At 41.8% G+C, this 16,670-nt stretch overlaps 1 protein-coding gene across 1 annotated transcript; it reads right to left on the bottom strand.

Annotated features, from left to right (window-relative positions):
- Positions 1-10,916: 10,916 nt before the first annotated feature.
- On the bottom strand, positions 10,917-13,202 carry sox21b (SRY-box transcription factor 21b). The gene has a single exon (XM_027027202.3). It carries the CDS (start codon positions 12,739-12,741, stop codon positions 11,998-12,000), a length of 744 nt encoding a protein of 247 aa, XP_026883003.2. The 5' UTR covers positions 12,742-13,202; the 3' UTR covers positions 10,917-11,997.
- Between the last annotated feature and the right edge of the window lie 3,468 nt (positions 13,203-16,670).

Genomic DNA, 16,670 nt, shown 5'->3' with positions numbered 1-16,670 from the left:
AAAATAACCTTAGCGTCTACATTTCAGCCAAAGTAACAGAGCCATCCCCCATAAGACTGTGGGCAATATCCCCCCCTCTCTCTCTCCTCAGCTGACTTATTATGGCAGCCTAATTGTGCAGGAAAGCAGATTATGGAAGTGTTAGGATGTAACTCCTTGACCATGCGCTAATGTGATGAGTGCGAGGTGCAGCTGAATGCTGGGGCAGTCTCTGGCATGCTCCGTAATCTGCCTTTGGTATTAACTCAACAAACCGGTTTGTTTGAGTACGGATCAATCACCCGCTCATCACTGCTACAAGAAAGCCTTTTGCCGGCGCTGGAAGCTGCTGTCTCGATCTCTCATTACGCACGCTGGAGGCCGATGCTGGCAGGCGCCTGCCTTTCGTCACTGGATATGCAGCGGCCCCGGGGGCTCACAGGCTGGCGCACACATAGAACCCTGGGAGCCCTGGGACAGGATACTGAGGGCAGGAATTTTTGCCAAAAATGGGAATTTCAGGTCTTGCTTTAAAGGAGATATCTTCCCCAGGGCTGGGGGGTGGGGGTTAGGAGGAAGGGGGAAGGTTAGTGTCTGTGTGTGTGTGTGTGTGTGTGTGTGTGTGTGTGTGTGTGTGTGTGTGTGTGTGTGCACGCGTGTGTGCATGTGCGTGTGTGTGTGGGTGGGTGGGTGTATTATATAAACCTTCAAGCTGTCCAGCTCATCATACACAGCATGTGATGCGGGTGTCTGTCCCAACTGTCTCCCTGCGTGTGATGTGTCTGTCCCAACTGTCTCCCTGCGTGTGATGTGCCAACTGATGTCCCAACTGTCTCCCTGTGTGTGATGTGTCTGTCCCAACTGTCTCCCTGCGTGTGATGTGTCTGTCCCAACTGTCTCCCTGCGTGTGATGTGTCTGTCCCAACTGTCTCCCTGCGTGTGATGTGTCTGTCCCAACTGTCTCCCTGCGTGTGATGTGTCTGTCCCAACTGTCTCCCTGCGTGTGATGTGTCTGTCCCAACTGTCTCCCTGTGTGTGATGTGTCTGTCCCAACTGTCTCCCTGCGTGTGATGTGCCAACTGATGTCCCAACTGTCTCCCTGCGTGTGATGTGTCTGTCCCAACTATCTCCCTGCGTATAATGTGTCTGTCCCAACTGTCTCCCTGCGTGTGATGTGTCTGTCCCAACTGTCTCCCTGCGTGTGATGTGTCTGTCCCAACTGTCTCCCTGTGTGTGATGCAGGTGTCCACTGGTCAATATTCTCTTTGAAAGCATCACTTCCTTTGGCCATTTCATTTATCAGCCAGTCTTACCTCAGTAAGTCGTAGTCACTCATACTAAAAGTCTCTCCATTAATGTTTAGTGTAAAAGACACACTGCACTCTCCACAGGGTGGTGAAGGAATTAAATTACAGGTGACAAATCAAATGTGAATACAGGTGATTGAGCTCATTAAAATCACATAAAAGCTACAAATATAACATAACTTACTAAACTGGGTGACATGTTATATATATATATATATATATATATATATATATATATATAGAGAGAGAGAGAGAGAGAGAGAGAGAGAGAGAGAGAGAGAGAGAGAGAGAGAGAGAGAGAGAGAGAGAGAGCACAGGGGAGTACATATACTGATATCCTAATAAATATTTAAGTTGCCCTGGATAAGACTATCTGCAAAATGCTTAAAAAGTCACCATGCTGTGCAAACAACTTTATGAGAAGCATTTCTAACCATATCCTTGTCCAGTACCCACAGTATTACATGTGTCCATCCAGACCTGGAATAAACATGGATTCTGGCCCATCCTGGCTTGTACACTCTTGCTCTTATTGGCAATACAAGTGTTCCCATTCAGCCTGCAAAAAACTCCCATCATTTACCACTATGAAGACTTACGGCTGAAACACATTCGCAATGAGTTTGAAGAAAAGAATGGAAATGTGCTGTGAATATTTTTACTACGGATTACCTAGGAAATTTATATATATTTATTTATTTATTTTTAATGTTATTTATTTATCTGCTTTCACAGCTGATGAAGGAGCTCTGTCTGAAATGTCCTGTTTCTCTGGAAACTCTGTGTAATTTATTACAATGTTGAATATCTCTGTTTCTCTTACTACGTGTGAGTATATATGCTCACTGCTCATTTGTATTCTTCCTTTCCTTTGAAGTTTTTTCTCCAGTTCTGTTGCCGTGGTTTCATGTCACCACGTTCTTCTTTGGCATGGCAAAGTCATACAATCAACTGAAACTCAGCATGTGTGTGTGTGTACAGGAGCTAACGCACACCTAACCCGCCTGTCAACACTGATCGGAAATCAAATTAATGCCAGCCACTCCACGCTGGCAAAATTCAATACCTGAACAGAACAAACCACTGCACATGAAACCTGGAAGATATATTTATTCAGCATTTTGTATGCTGCTGTATTTTACAGGATCAAAATGTATTTGTTGTTGAACTAATGCCACAAGATGAATTTGGTATAGACAGACAGAGGCGTGGAGAGTGACATAAGAATCTAATGGACTTGACATTAGCAGACTGTGACATTTGCATCTGTACACTGACCTACATACATAAATCTGTCTCCTTATTGCATGGTGTTGTCAAGTGTGTTTTCATACACATCATTCTTTGAGCTTTTGGTGAAAGCCACAGGTACTGAAGACACTGCTGCAGCACGTCAACATTATAAGTCTCTGAGAAAGTAAAAAGTGTAAAGTTTTCGAGCTATCCAAGGTGCTCTATTTAGAAGCAATGCACAAGCACCTGCTATTAGAGAACAAACAACTATATTCTTATTTTCCTCCGTAAAAGTTTTTAGCTGCTGTGCTGCACCACAATCGAGCCAGACGCAGTAAGAGAAGAGCAGAGCACTTCCTGTCCCTTCTGAGTCGCATGAGCAAGGCCTGACTGTTTGCTATAAAACTCGTCCCAATAACTCACCCGGGATCGTCATAAGCACAGAAGATCTTCGTATTTGCACTGTATCTGTGGATTCTTGTTTGTTCAATGAAAATAAACACACCACGTGCTCCATCTGTCTGGGGCAGCTCTCCCAGGGTGCTGCTCCGAGGTCCCGCACACCTGCACACAGCAATGTGTGTGTGTGTGTGTGTGTGTGTGTGTGTGTGTGTGTGTGTGTGTGTGTGTGTGTGTGCAAGTGTGTTATCTGATGCATCAGGTTAGACTTTGGCAACAAGCTCAGGGTGAAATAATCATCCTAACCCTTCCAAATATTTATCCTAATGAAATGAAGCTGTCAAGCAGACATTGGCATGTTTGTCCAAGTGAAAAGGTTCAGTTCTGTGTGTACAGGAATCTTGTGAAAGTGGAGATGACACTTAACTGAACTCATTTTAAAAAGGTCAAGGTCATTCAGTTTGTGTACCATCACAATTTGACCACTGGATTGTTGATTTCAGAATCGTTTGTCACATCAGAAACAAATAAAGGAAAGTTTAAAGCTCAAAGTTCACCTTAATTCGCATGTAAAACTGAAGGTACTGTTTGTAAAGGCTTTGATAATCACGAAGCCCTACTACGTAAACACGTAGGCCTACTAGTTAACAGTTAAACTGCAAAGTTATAAGACGTAAACTAACCAAAACGAAGAAACGTGTCTGTTGGCCCAAATCATGTGACTGACTTCACACCCCCGACATTCAGTCTCTAAACATGTAAGGGCTCTCAGAGCGCGCGAGGACACCGGGATTAACGGGGCCACGTGCCACCGATCTGTTCGGGCGCCGTCGTTAATTGGAGCGAGCGCGCGGGCCTCATTTGCGTGCAGGACCGCGGTATCAACAATGCGCGCGGCGCGCTTCAAATCGACCCCGTCGGGACGCGCGCAAGCAAAGCCGGGAGAATTAAAGTCGGCAAGGTTTGTAATTTCAATAAACGCTGTGAGAAATGAGAAGCGAGAAAGACTCATTACGCCTCAGTGTTAGTGGAGTGGCGCATTCGCAGCGGCTCGTCATTAAAGGTGCGGTCCCCAAATCCGGAGCGGAACCAGCCGCTTTATTGATAGGCACGTGTAGCACTCCGAGCGCCACCAGGTACTTATCTGGTTTCGCCCTGTGTCCTGTCTTATAGAGGGGGGGCTTTAATACTTTGTCACTGCTCCTGGGGCCAGCGCCTCTTCAAATTCATTATTTCCTATTTCTGATAGATATATTTTGCCCTGCGAAAGTGAGAATTTTAATATGATGTCTGACAATCTCTGCCCGCGGTCATTTGGAGCTTGAACAAAAAACGCGCACGTCGGCTGTCGGAATGTTTTATAATAATCACGGTTTGGAGTGCGGCGTTGTAGTCTGACTAGCACTGTCGGGTCGTGACACCCAGGGAAAGTAGTGATTGAACAGTTTTATTATTATCAACGTTTTACAAAGTGGCCTAATCGATTAAACTAACTAAGAAAAAGCCAAAGTATATTTAGGATCAGTGAGAATAACCTCGATGAGCAAATTTCTCATTAAGAAACCGCTCTTTAATTGTAGTCTTTCCAGACTAGCTTGATCTCATAACTCTAATTATATTTAAGGTATCAGAGAGAATGCTGATTTCGGCAGACCTCTATATTGCAAATAAAATATCCAAAATTAGAGCATATACAAGATATAATGTTGTATTCCACCACTCATATTGCTGCATATGTAGGTTTTAATTACCATAATGAATATTTTATTTAAATAATTAGGGTATCGCTTCCTCATTTGTCTTTATGAAGAAAACAGTGTAATGATGCATCTCAGGCAGTAGTAGGAGCTTCGTGCAATGGTCACTCATCATCCAGCCGCCGTGTGAAGATTCAGCGATTTATATAAAGTCCTAGTCATTCAACTCAGATTTGAGCACGTCTTCATACTCAAGCCTATTTTAGTTTTTTAGTTTTTTTTGTTTTTGTTTTATTTTCTATTTTCTATTTTCTTTTCTAGATAACAATACATAAATACATAAAAAATATGAGGTTCAATATTTAATTGTTGATAATTCAAAAACTAGATGCCTTGACTTTCATTGATCTTTATCTTTTTAAATAGGCAGGTAAACAAAATTTGTAAACTAAATTAAATCTTATACACACACACACTCTATATATATATATATATATATATATATATATATATATATATATATATATATATATATATATATAATTTGTATTAAATCTTCCTTACACACACACTCATATATATATATATATATATAGTGTGTGTGTGTGTGTGTGTGTGTGTGTGTGTGTGTGTGTGTGTGTGTGGTTTTATTTTAATGGTTGTTTTAGGACGTCATGAGGAAATCTCTGTTGTATCATTGTGGTCAAAACCATATGCAGTCATGCCATTATAATACAAAATACAGACACACACACACACACACACACACACACACACACACACACACAAACAAACACGTAGGCACACATACACACACAAACACATGTACACGTTGACACACTGAAAATTTTCAACAAAAAAAACTCAGGTTTGATTATGCACATCAGTAATAATAATTCACTTCCAACATCTGAACAAAATTCATCCTTTTCACAGATTCTTTCTTTTAATCTGTCCTGGGCTCCAAAAGTTTAATAAAATGTAGATCTGTAAAGGTGATATTTCATCAGACTGCCTGTTTCATACAGTTGGAGTAATGGTTTTACTCTGTTGTGTCTTGTTAGACAATCAAACTCAAAAATTAAATAAAAAAAACATATTACATAATTATATCAAATATTATGTTATTAAAATATTATTATTATTATTATTATTATTATTATTATTATTATTGTTGTTATTATTATGATTGGCACATAGGGTGCAGCTTCACTCCCACAGACATTCTAGAAGCGGCTTTTCTCTGGAGTCTAAATTGTCATTCAGCCCCAGATTGTGAAAGCCCTTGGTAGGGCTCCTTTTCCACCACGATCCTTCGCTGTACTGGAGGGCTCGTCAGCCCTGCAAGCTGAAATGTCCTTTGCACTTTCATATTTGCCTGTTCTCTTTAAACAGAGGGGTTCAGATGTGAGAGGCCACGTGCTGTTTACGGGAGCAGCGATGTCATTTCTCCCCATGACCCTGGGCACAGCGACACAGCTGAGTTCAGAAGCTTCGATTGGACACGTCAAGGTGCCGCGGTAAAGGTGCACCACTAGATAATTCTGGGTCTTTTGCCCTCCTGGGAGTGATGTGAGGTTTGGAAATGAAACCCGGATCGTCTCCACAGATTACAGGTAATACAGTCCGTCGCCCCCGTAAACATTCGTGACAGGCCGCTCGCGATGGAGAGAGAGCTCCAGGACAGGTGCTTTCACACTTTGATTTACCTAAAATTAGTCCAGGAAAGTCAGGATGTCTCTGAGGTTCTTCACAGAACACCCATAAACTATCACAGCAACCCGTGAACCCACGAACAACTTTTTAATACCCCATTGCCAATAATAATCATCATCATCATCGTCATAATCATAATAATAATATTATCATGATTGTTGTTGCTTTTCTGTTCACTGTTGTACTAATAATGAATTGACATAGGTTCTTTATTTAGGCACTGAAATGTAAAAAGTAAGAACATAATTTGCATATCTGTCTTGGTAACTGCAGTACTCAGGAGTGTGTGACAGTATATAAGGGTGTGTGTGTCAGTATAAAAGGGTGTGTGTGTGTCAGTATAAAGGGGTGTGTGTGTCAGTATGTAAGGGTGTGTGTGTGTAAGGGTGTGTGTGTCAGTATAAAGGGGTGTGTGTGTCAGTATGTAAGGGAGTGTGTGTGTGTAAGGGTGTGTGTCTCTCTTTACACAGAGAAGCTCTTTGCTGATAAATGTCACTTACACGGAGAGCTGCTATACACTGAGTGCAAACATTCTTAATGTAGGAAGATTACACATGTATATAGTGCCCCCTAGGTGCAGTACAGTCAAGCCCCATGTGTCTGGGCCTGTCAGCTGTTTATTTGTTTATTTATTTATAACTAAAACCATGAACTATACAAGTCTTTATATACTCGACCACTTAGCAGGTAGCTGCATTTACTGTTGGACCACCCATATGTTAAAAATGCTCCAAATGTAAAAGTGACCTAGCAAAAATGCCCTATATGTAATGTTATATATTCACAACCTGTTATTTTATTAGACTCAGATCCGTACAGTATGCGATATGTTTCATTCACAATTTCACTCCTACTACAATATATGTCCAATTTCATATAACTTTACATAAGCAATATATATGACATGGTGTTATATACTTTATTATAGTTCTCCAACCTTCCAACACCTAAAAAAATACATCCAGTGTAGGTTTATGTCCAGCATAAGCAAAGCAGCTGTTAGGTGTTTGCACTGCACCAGTGGATCGCCGGCCTCTCTCTGCAGCTGAGCGACGACCTCTGTCTGGACCGAACCCAAAGCTTGTGTGAAACCCAGTGAAGTGTGATGTTTGTTCAATGACTGGACCGTATCCATTGTAGCTTCACAGTGACATCACCAACAAAGGTCTATTACTTTTATAATTTATCGCTTAATTCCGTCATCGCCAGTGATACAGAGAGGCAGAATTTCGATCCTGATTGCGCACTGATCCTTTGGTGCTTAAACTGTTGACAACAGGACCAGACGTCCACACTGTTTTTCTGACCAATTTTCTGACCAATACACAATTTTCACAGACCCAGAACTGAAGGCCATGAAGGAGATACTCCTTGGCATTCAAAACAGATAAATAGTCCATAACTTTTAATTAGTTAGCGTAAGACTACACTAACTGGATCCTGGTATTCTGCTTACAGGAGATTTGTGTCACTGTAGTAAGAATAGCTGTGTGTGTCTTTAGCACAACAGCTCCTCTGGGTGTAGAGAATTAAAGACACCTTCATACTTGCGGTCCTCTACATTTTTCCGATGATATAACAGGGTTGTGCTTTTAATCCCTGTAGTTTTTAACAATTTATTTAAACATTTTTGTTATATTGCATTCAGGATAAAATGATTTGTAAATTCATTAGTGTTTTATGTACTGAATGAGTATCATTACACAGGCAGAGATCAGTAGTGTAACATATGCAGTCAGGTGTTTTTAAGTCATGTAATTGTATCCCACAGGTCATGTGTGGTCCTGGACTAGGTGAGGTGACAGCGTGTCTGATCTATCAGTTCCTGCTAATATGTCTAGACACCAAAGTATTACAATGTCTAATCAATTCTGAAACTGATGCAAATTGAGGATGTTTTAATAATGAGGTTACTTTGCATATTCATCATGTCAAGCTCCTTTAACACTGCTGAAATGTGAATCTAAACGATTTGCAGTCGTAATTAATTATCTCTAATTTCAAGCGTACATGTACGACGTATTCATGTATTCAGTCACTATGATTCCATATTTATTGACGGTTTTTAATTCTCCACGTCTTCTTCTCTTGTTCCTGTACTGCGTACGAAGGCTACGCCTGACAGGGGCGGGCAGGGTTCATACGCTGGAGACCTGCCTTATCTGCGCTGTGGGGGGCATTGGAGAGGATCTGGAAAGATCAGTTGACTGGAAATCAATGACTGCTAAAAGGGAACTGGGTCTTGGAGGGTGCAGACTGGTCTTCCATAGGCTCAGTTCACAAGGGCTTTCGTGTGATACTGGCTGTTAAGGTAGATAAGTGCTCGACAAAATCTTGATGCCTTTTTGTTCAGCCTATAAAACTGTCTGTATTGCAGTATTAAAACATTGAATATACTCGCATTTATAGTTGTATTTAAAAATCTGTCTGTAAAAGTGCAAAGTGGGTATATTTTCCACATTTTAAAATCTAAGTTACAACAATATATAATGTTGGTGGTGTTGAAGATATTTAAGACATCTGATAGTTTAGTGGAGATTATTAAAAAAAAAGAAAGAAATGAATCTTAAAGTTGGCAGGTTGTGTGTGATTTACATAGCTGCTAATTCCAGGTGAAAGTGTGCCACCCACGCTGAACGTTCCACCATGACAAATGTTCACCGTCTGTAGCCGCAGTATACCTGCTTGTGATGAGCCTTACAGACACTCCGGACACTCCGGACATTCCGGACACTGCCCTTCTGGTGGTGGTTGTGATGGGATCACACATCGGCAGGTTGAAGGGGGCCATGTTTTTAGGAGATCAACCCTCAACTTTTTTTCTGTCCAGAATGTTTTCAGAGTTATTTGCATAGTTGCAGTGACACCTTTTCCACTGAAAGCAGAGGGGGGAAAACATATCTATTCAAAACCCATTTAGTTCATTCCTTTCTTGGCCGGTAAACCTATTCATCAATTGTTCTGCCTTGTAGATGGCTTTCTAATGCTAATCCAGCGTGTTAAATATCTTTTTGTTCCCCTTTCACCGTTTTGTCACTCGGTTTATCCAGTTTTGCTCACCCATTTTATTTATTTCTGCGCCTCGCTCCATTCATGTGCTCATGTATTTTTTATGATGTTGTTTCACTGTCATGCAGTGTCAACTCCCCCATTCAGCCGGGACTACTTGAAGGGTTTGTTGGGACAAAGCATGTACACATTGCAGAGCTTTTCACTCCAGCCAGCTGGATCGGCTGGAAAAAGAAAAAACCCTGTGAAAAGAAACCCAGCACAATGGCCACAGCAGAAGTGCACAATGCTAACAGTTTTCCAAATACCACTGATTGCTTTCAGCACAATGAAGGAAAGCGGGCGCTTTTTAGCGTCGCCACTTCAACAAACAAGAGGCTCACAAAGGCCTCCCAGTCCAGGGTTTTGTTCCTGGACAAAACCTCCTCGACTGTCTAAACGCTCCCACTGAAGGGAAAAGAAAGCGCTTTCAGTTTGCATTCCTCTTTTCTCCCAGTCGGAATAAAAGCTGGGAGAGGAAGGCAGGGAACTGGTCCCTGGGCCGGTAACGTGCACCTTTTCAGGAGATGACGACCTTTCAAGACACTTCGGCATCCAAACTGTCGGTCACACTATCTGAAACTCGAGGCTGTGACAACCTGGGAACAAATTCAACAGCAGTTAGGGACCAAACTAAAACCAGCAGAAAAACATTTTACAAAGGCTGTCGAGATGTGAGGCACTTCACACTGACATCTGCTAGCAAAACATTTTCTGCAGCATAAATTTCATATTGCGTAACTTTTTGTCTGGCTCATTTGAAGCTAAATAAGGTCACCTTAGCGCGCTTTCTAAAGGCCCAGGAGGAAGTTCCGTTAACAGAAGTGATCAGGGCGTTACAAAAGAGAATACGGGGCAGTGAAAGGGCTCGATTAACCGTGGTGGAAATAATTATCCTTGGACACTCCAAATTAGTTTTGCATAATCGCTCTGATCCATATGAATTAACTTCTTAATGTAGCCTTAGAGGGGTCTCTCGCTTTAAGACCAGTCTCGGCGTAAAGTATCCCAATCGCATTGTAGCAAAAAAAAATACACAAATGCCCCCCCAGACACTCTCCATCTCTTAGTCTCTCTCTCACTCTCTCACACACACACACACACACACACACATACACACACACGCGCGCACCCGCATTTTGCTAAATCAGCGCATGATTAATCAAACAGACGAGCAACCGGACATGGAACAAGAGCAATTTCCAATCTGCGGCGGATACTGCTATTTGGGCCTCTTCTTCAATAGGCGTCAGACTCAAAGAAATGCCTGTTCATACCCCTGAAAGGTTTCGTTTTTCTGGTAGTAGAGGGTTTAAAAAGAAAACTGCTCGGTTTGATCTTCTTTCCTATTCATGATTAGAGATAAATCGGGATTTGGCTCCTGATTAGTGAGTTGCTTTGAATTTCCAAGTAATTCTATTCAAAGCTTGAACAAAAGCGTCCTTTTCGGGATACCTTACACTTCACCTGGCCCGACCAAGGAAGGTCCTTCAAGATATAAATCTTGTTCGCTATTAATCAAGAACTACAGAGCGAATTTCTGTTTGTGCGCATACGCTTTATTATAATTGTTTGTTCAATAAATGAACGATAGCCATTTTAGGTTTTAAAGTACATGTAAGTAGTGTTAAGTAAAACACATAACATACAATTTTGTAAAGAGTAAAATAACGGATTGACTTCCTCAAACCACACGAGCCTTGGCTAATAAATGCTTTATAGTCGTCAGTCATATATCATTTATGTGAGTTGGCACCCTAGTCAGATTCAGAGATTTACGTGTGTGTGTGTGTGTGTGTGTGAGAGAGAGAGAGAGAGAGAGAGAGAGAGAGAGAGAGAGAGAGAGAGAGAGAGAGAGAGAGAGAGAGAGAGAGAGAAGAGAGAGAGAGAGAGAAGGAGAGACAGAGTGTGTTACACCCGTAAGTTTATGACTTTCTTTCGCCGATATCAAAGGGTGCAGTCTGTCCTAAACTCAACGACATGAGTGATAGCAATGTCTTCACTGAACAATAAATATTACACACATCTATGAAACAGTATTCAAAACTTAAAATATACACCTGATCTCTAATTAAAAAGCTCCGACATATGGAGCACTGAGGACAGACTTCATCAACCTGTACACATTTACATGATTGTAATTCTTTTTTGGAAAGACAAGAGTAAGTGCGGGACACGCCTAAAGTTGCGCTAAGTCCCGTAGCAAATAACGTAACCGCTCATTCAACACTGAAGTAAAAAAAAAAAAAGGAATAAGTGAATATAAGAGCGCGTGTACGCTGCTCGCGACTGCTACCTGCTCCAGCGAGTAAGTCAAACACGTGCACCGACAAGTGCCCGAAAAAGCACCCGGTACCTTCTCAAACGAGCACGCAGACTGACAAGGGCTCCTAGCAGCACACCGCCATCTTTAGATATTCCCCTTTTCCGATTTAGCAGGTTGAACAACATGAGATAGATATCCAAACAGGCTTCCCTTTACACAAAGGCGTTAAGTAATATACACATGTGATAATTGTTATGCCAATCGGTGCATCACATGTCCGGGCTCGTGCATGCTCCTGAACTATTGCATGTAACAGTTCTTTCATATGTCAAACTTTTTCGAGTCCGCAGTCTCATAGCGCCGCGGCGTACGCGGGATAAGGTTCAAGTTGAGGTTTCGCCATTCCGGGCAGTAGGATGTACGCTAGTGGGGGCTGGAGACCCGCCGAGGGCCACGCGGCGCAGTTGCAGGGGATCATGTATCCGGGATTACTCGGGGACGGGTGGGAATGCGTGTGCGTGTGCGTCCCCGTGCCCACGCTCCCGGTCCCGGAGAACGCCGTGGCGCCGCCGGGATAACCCAGCGGTGACGCGTAAGGGAACGACGGCGGAGAGAGGTCGGTCATTTTGGACCCGAGGTCAAAAAACGAATAAGGGTTCGTGGACATGGAGGGGTTGAAGAAGACCCTCGCGGCGGCCGCCGCCGCCGCCGCCGCCGCCTTGTCGGGGTTGCTCATCAAGGACTCAGAGAGCGCTCCGCTCGGTAAGCCGTTTACCTTTAACGCTTCGTGCTCCCCCAAGTTATAAGGCACCGGGAAAGCGAATTTATCTTTTTTCATTAAAGTCTTGGGTTTCCGCCTCGGTCTGTATTTGTAGTCTGGGTGCTCCTTCATGTGCATCGCCCGCAGCCGCTTCGCTTCGTCGATAAATGGCCTTTTCTCTGATTCGGTGAGAAGTTTCCACTCCGCTCCAAGTCTCTTGCTTATCTCGGAGTTGTGCATTTTGGGGTTCTCCTGAGCCATCTTTCGCCTCTGAGCTCTGGACCACACCATAAACGCATTCATGGGACGCTTTACGTGGTCTATGGGTTTTGACATGATGATAGAAAAGTTCCTTCCACCTGACAAGGTAGTTAGCCTCGGTAATTTATTTAAATAGACTCAGTCGCTTGGGAACGATATATCAAACTGCATTAGATGTACCGATCAATCTAGACACGTACAACACAATGTCAGAAGCAATAGGTGATTCCCAGCTTACTTCACTCTCAGATCTGCATCTTGCTGCCGGGTCCCTCCGTCCAGACTCAGCGCAGCGGTTACGGTCCTTTCACAAACTTTCAGAAAGTGCGGCTCTTTGAAACATGGTTAGTATCCAGTGCGCAAAATGGGGACGAGGCGAGAGAGGAGAGAAGCGTCGCCTCTTGTCTTCCTATCCACCATAGTGACTTCGCCAGCACCGATCACGGTATTCACGCGAATGCTTGTCAACCGAGCCGCCGCACGCGAAAATAAGAATCCCACTGCAGGTAGAGAAAGGCCCTCGCGCTCATGCGCAGTGCGTCTGACACGAACCGAGCGCTCCCAAATCCCACCACGTGGAGGGGGGCCGCGAGGCAAAATTTCACCTCGTTTAACGTGCAGAGCGATCGGTGCCGTGCAGGTTACACTGATGCACGTGTGTTCGCTTTAAATCCCGGCAAAAATAAACACAACCACCTAAAAAAACACAACAATAACAACAATTCAGCCAAACCGGCAGTCGGGGACTCCTTATGTGCTTCATACGGTGTTGGTCTTTAGTTGTTATTTTTTGGGTTTATATTTGTAAGGCATAACCCATTAAAGAAAAAAAAATAACCGCTTATAATATACACAAAACTCGCTTTAAAAGAAAGATTCGGGTGCGACTGCTTTGTCGTTGGCTGGGCCGTGTAAGGGTACCTTTCCGTTTTACCGGACAGGTTACTTGTGGGTCGTTCCCCCAGCCATCTGTTGATCGTGATTATTCTCAATAACAGAACAAGACAGGATTTCAACCTGGTGTCTAAAATGAAATCTGTTTGCGATAAAGGGATTTGGATTTATGCAGGCATATTTAATTTCATGTAATTTACCGCTGCTAGAGCTGTAGCCCGAGTTAGAATATTTAGTAGAATATTTAGTTAGAATATTAGTAAGACATTTCAGTATATAAGAATTTATTAAATATTACTACAGCTGTTTGGCCTTATTCGTCCGTCTGGGAAGAAAATGAAAGATTTCCGTCAGAGCCTCGTTAAGAAAGACCCCTTAACTACGCCTACTATCTACCGCTACTGCCCCGTAGTGCTCTAACACAAGCAAGACTTTTCTGCCTTTTGTAGTGGGGCACGTTGACAAATAATACATTAGATAGAGCACTAGTGTCTAATGGCCATGTTACACGGTCTCCTATACTGCTGTCGGTGAGAGGCTTGAATATTTACTTCCACCAAATAATACAATTCTTCTTCTTGTTCTTCTTAATTTGCTCATCCAGTCTCTCTCTCTCTCTCTCTCTCTCTCTCTCTCTCTCTCTCTCTCTCTCTCTCTCTCTCTCTCTCTTCCCTCTGTCCACCCTAGGAAGGTTGTTAGTTATGACATGTTGACAAATAGCTTACACATAAAAGCTCCACCACTGAGAGTATAAGTGTTATGTCTTATATATTTTTTAAAATTATTTTTACTAATACAATTACAACTAATACAGTTCGCAGGATTGTTTTCTCTTTGTCCGTGTAAAAAGAATAATAGGGGGAATTATCAGCGAATCGATTTATTCAAATCTTAAATTCATAACGAATACCATATTATTATTATTATTATTATTATTATTATTATTATTATTATTATTATTATTATTATTATTATTTATTCTTATTGTTCGTATTTTTTATTATTATTACATTTAATTGAAAATTCCTCATTCTATTAGAGGGCCCCACGTCTTGATAATTATTTAAAAAATAGAAATCTATTCAGGGGGGAAGGAGTGTTTCATATGGACACAAAAGTAGGAGTCCGATAATAAAGATAAGGAATTCATGAAAGCTGTTATCTCATAAAATGTTTTGAATGACACTGGCTGCCGGGAATTGGCACTGCCTTCGCCTAAAATGTTGAAGCCGTCGTTTGCTATAGCTCCCAATATATCGTTTCCACGCTAATTAAATGAATGCTATCGACTGTACAGCCGAGCCGTCTGACTTGCCTTAACGAAAAGCCCAACTTTATAAAGGCAAACTACTACTAAAGTGCCAACAGTATCTCAGAATGGCTTGCGTCTCACGCTGGAGCCTATCGACTACTAACGATTTCAGATTTAACAAAGAAACCGTTCGGAATTGCCGAAGTTTAAAGCAAACATCTATGCGTTTCCTAGTATATGTGATTAATCCCAGTATATTTCGGATAAGGCATGTAACAAATGCGTGTTCTCAAACAAAACGCATCAAATACATAATTGCTGAATCTAAAAAAAATATCAGCATGCACACCGTTCAAGCTGATTCTTTCTGCGTCGGAATTTTGGCAAATTGAAATATGTTTGTTTTCCAGAAAACGCCATCCTACTCCGCGTGCGCTTAGCGCACTGCTCGGGCCGGTTTGAAACCCCTGCAGTCTGTGCATTAGGTGAGTCGCCTGACTGCAGTCGTTTAAATAACGGAAGATAAAGAGGGCTGGTACTCACCACTACAGCCCGCGGACACACCTGTGACTTGGTGATGCAGGCCAGGTGAATGCAGCCTCCTGGTTTACGTTAGAAATGTATAGAAAGCAGATCCCCACCTGCAAAGGAAAAGCTTCACTCTGTCTAAATCCTCGGGTCCTGGGAACCATTGGCTGGTCGGTAATTAGACGCTATAAAATAACCTGTAAAAAGAAACAACGCCATCAAATAAGATGTGATATTTTTAAATATTTGTAAATGGTTATTGATACCTTTTGGAATAGGCCTATAGGTATTTCCTTAAAAAGGGACATAAATTGAAAATAAATCAGGGTACCAGCAAAATCATAAGTATATCACGAAAATAATATTCTACATCAATATATTAAAACCTGATCATAATTTTTCATAAGGAATAAGAATAGAACTGTTTAACTGTACTGTGGTTCTTAACTGTGCTTAAAAGCTAATCGCAAAACAAACAGGACTGGCTCACTCAAAATACACAAAATGAAATTAATCCAAAATGATCGAACTTTTGATCCATAACAAAAATGCTCTGGCATAAAGCAGACAGAAAGCTAGCCAGAGCTGTCAGTCTTCCCTGTTAAACACCACAGCCCTTTTAATGGTGTCATGTTCAGTAGAGGGCACTGAATTACACTTTCACTTTAACCAGCAATTAATGCATGTAGCCAAGATTATCAACATTTCTCCTTACATGATTCAATAACGATGATTTAATAATGATTTTGTGCACTGTATATATCTGGAGTATAAATGCTTTATAAATGCTTTTTGGGGATTTTTCTGTTCTATGTTAAAGGAAGAGAGTTTTGTACAGACCTTTTTAATAGACTTTAATAGACCAGGTATCTTCCCAGACTCAGATTATTCCAAAAACTAATATATAAATTTCCAGTGGTGATTCACCACAGCCATTTCAATTTAGTCCAAATTACGCTTATTCCATGTCTGGGAGACCATCCCATAAAGCTTTTAATTACATTTATTTCTAACGTCTTAAAGTTTAAATGTAATTTATGGGGTTAACTACAGCTCTTACCTTTAATGTATAGGGTTAACTACAGATCCTACCTTTAATGTATAGGGTTAACTGGTTCTTTGCTTGAAATAAGGGAGGGTGAGAAGGAATAAATGGTTGAAACTGATTTTATGTGCATACAGAAATATTTGTATGACTTTATAACTTTACGTGGCATTTCAGTTATGAGATGTGGTATATTTACTCAGGGATAAAAGAAAAAAAATATCAGGAAGAAGTGGGAGGTAACATAGCTATCTCCTATTTCTCTCTCTCTCTCTCTCTCTCTCT

The sequence above is a fragment of the Electrophorus electricus genome, chromosome 9, assembly GCF_041902795.1.
Source record: "Electrophorus electricus isolate QZ-2024a chromosome 9, ASM4190279v1, whole genome shotgun sequence".
Classification (NCBI taxonomy): domain Eukaryota; kingdom Metazoa; phylum Chordata; class Actinopteri; order Gymnotiformes; family Gymnotidae; genus Electrophorus; species Electrophorus electricus.
This window is presented reverse-complemented; position numbering and strand designations above follow the sequence as displayed.

Excerpts from the sequence above, each read along its gene's own strand:
- sox21b (XM_027027202.3), bottom strand. The coding sequence starts at position 12,741 with ATGTCAAAACCCATAGACCACGTAAAGCGTCCCATGAATGCGTTTATG.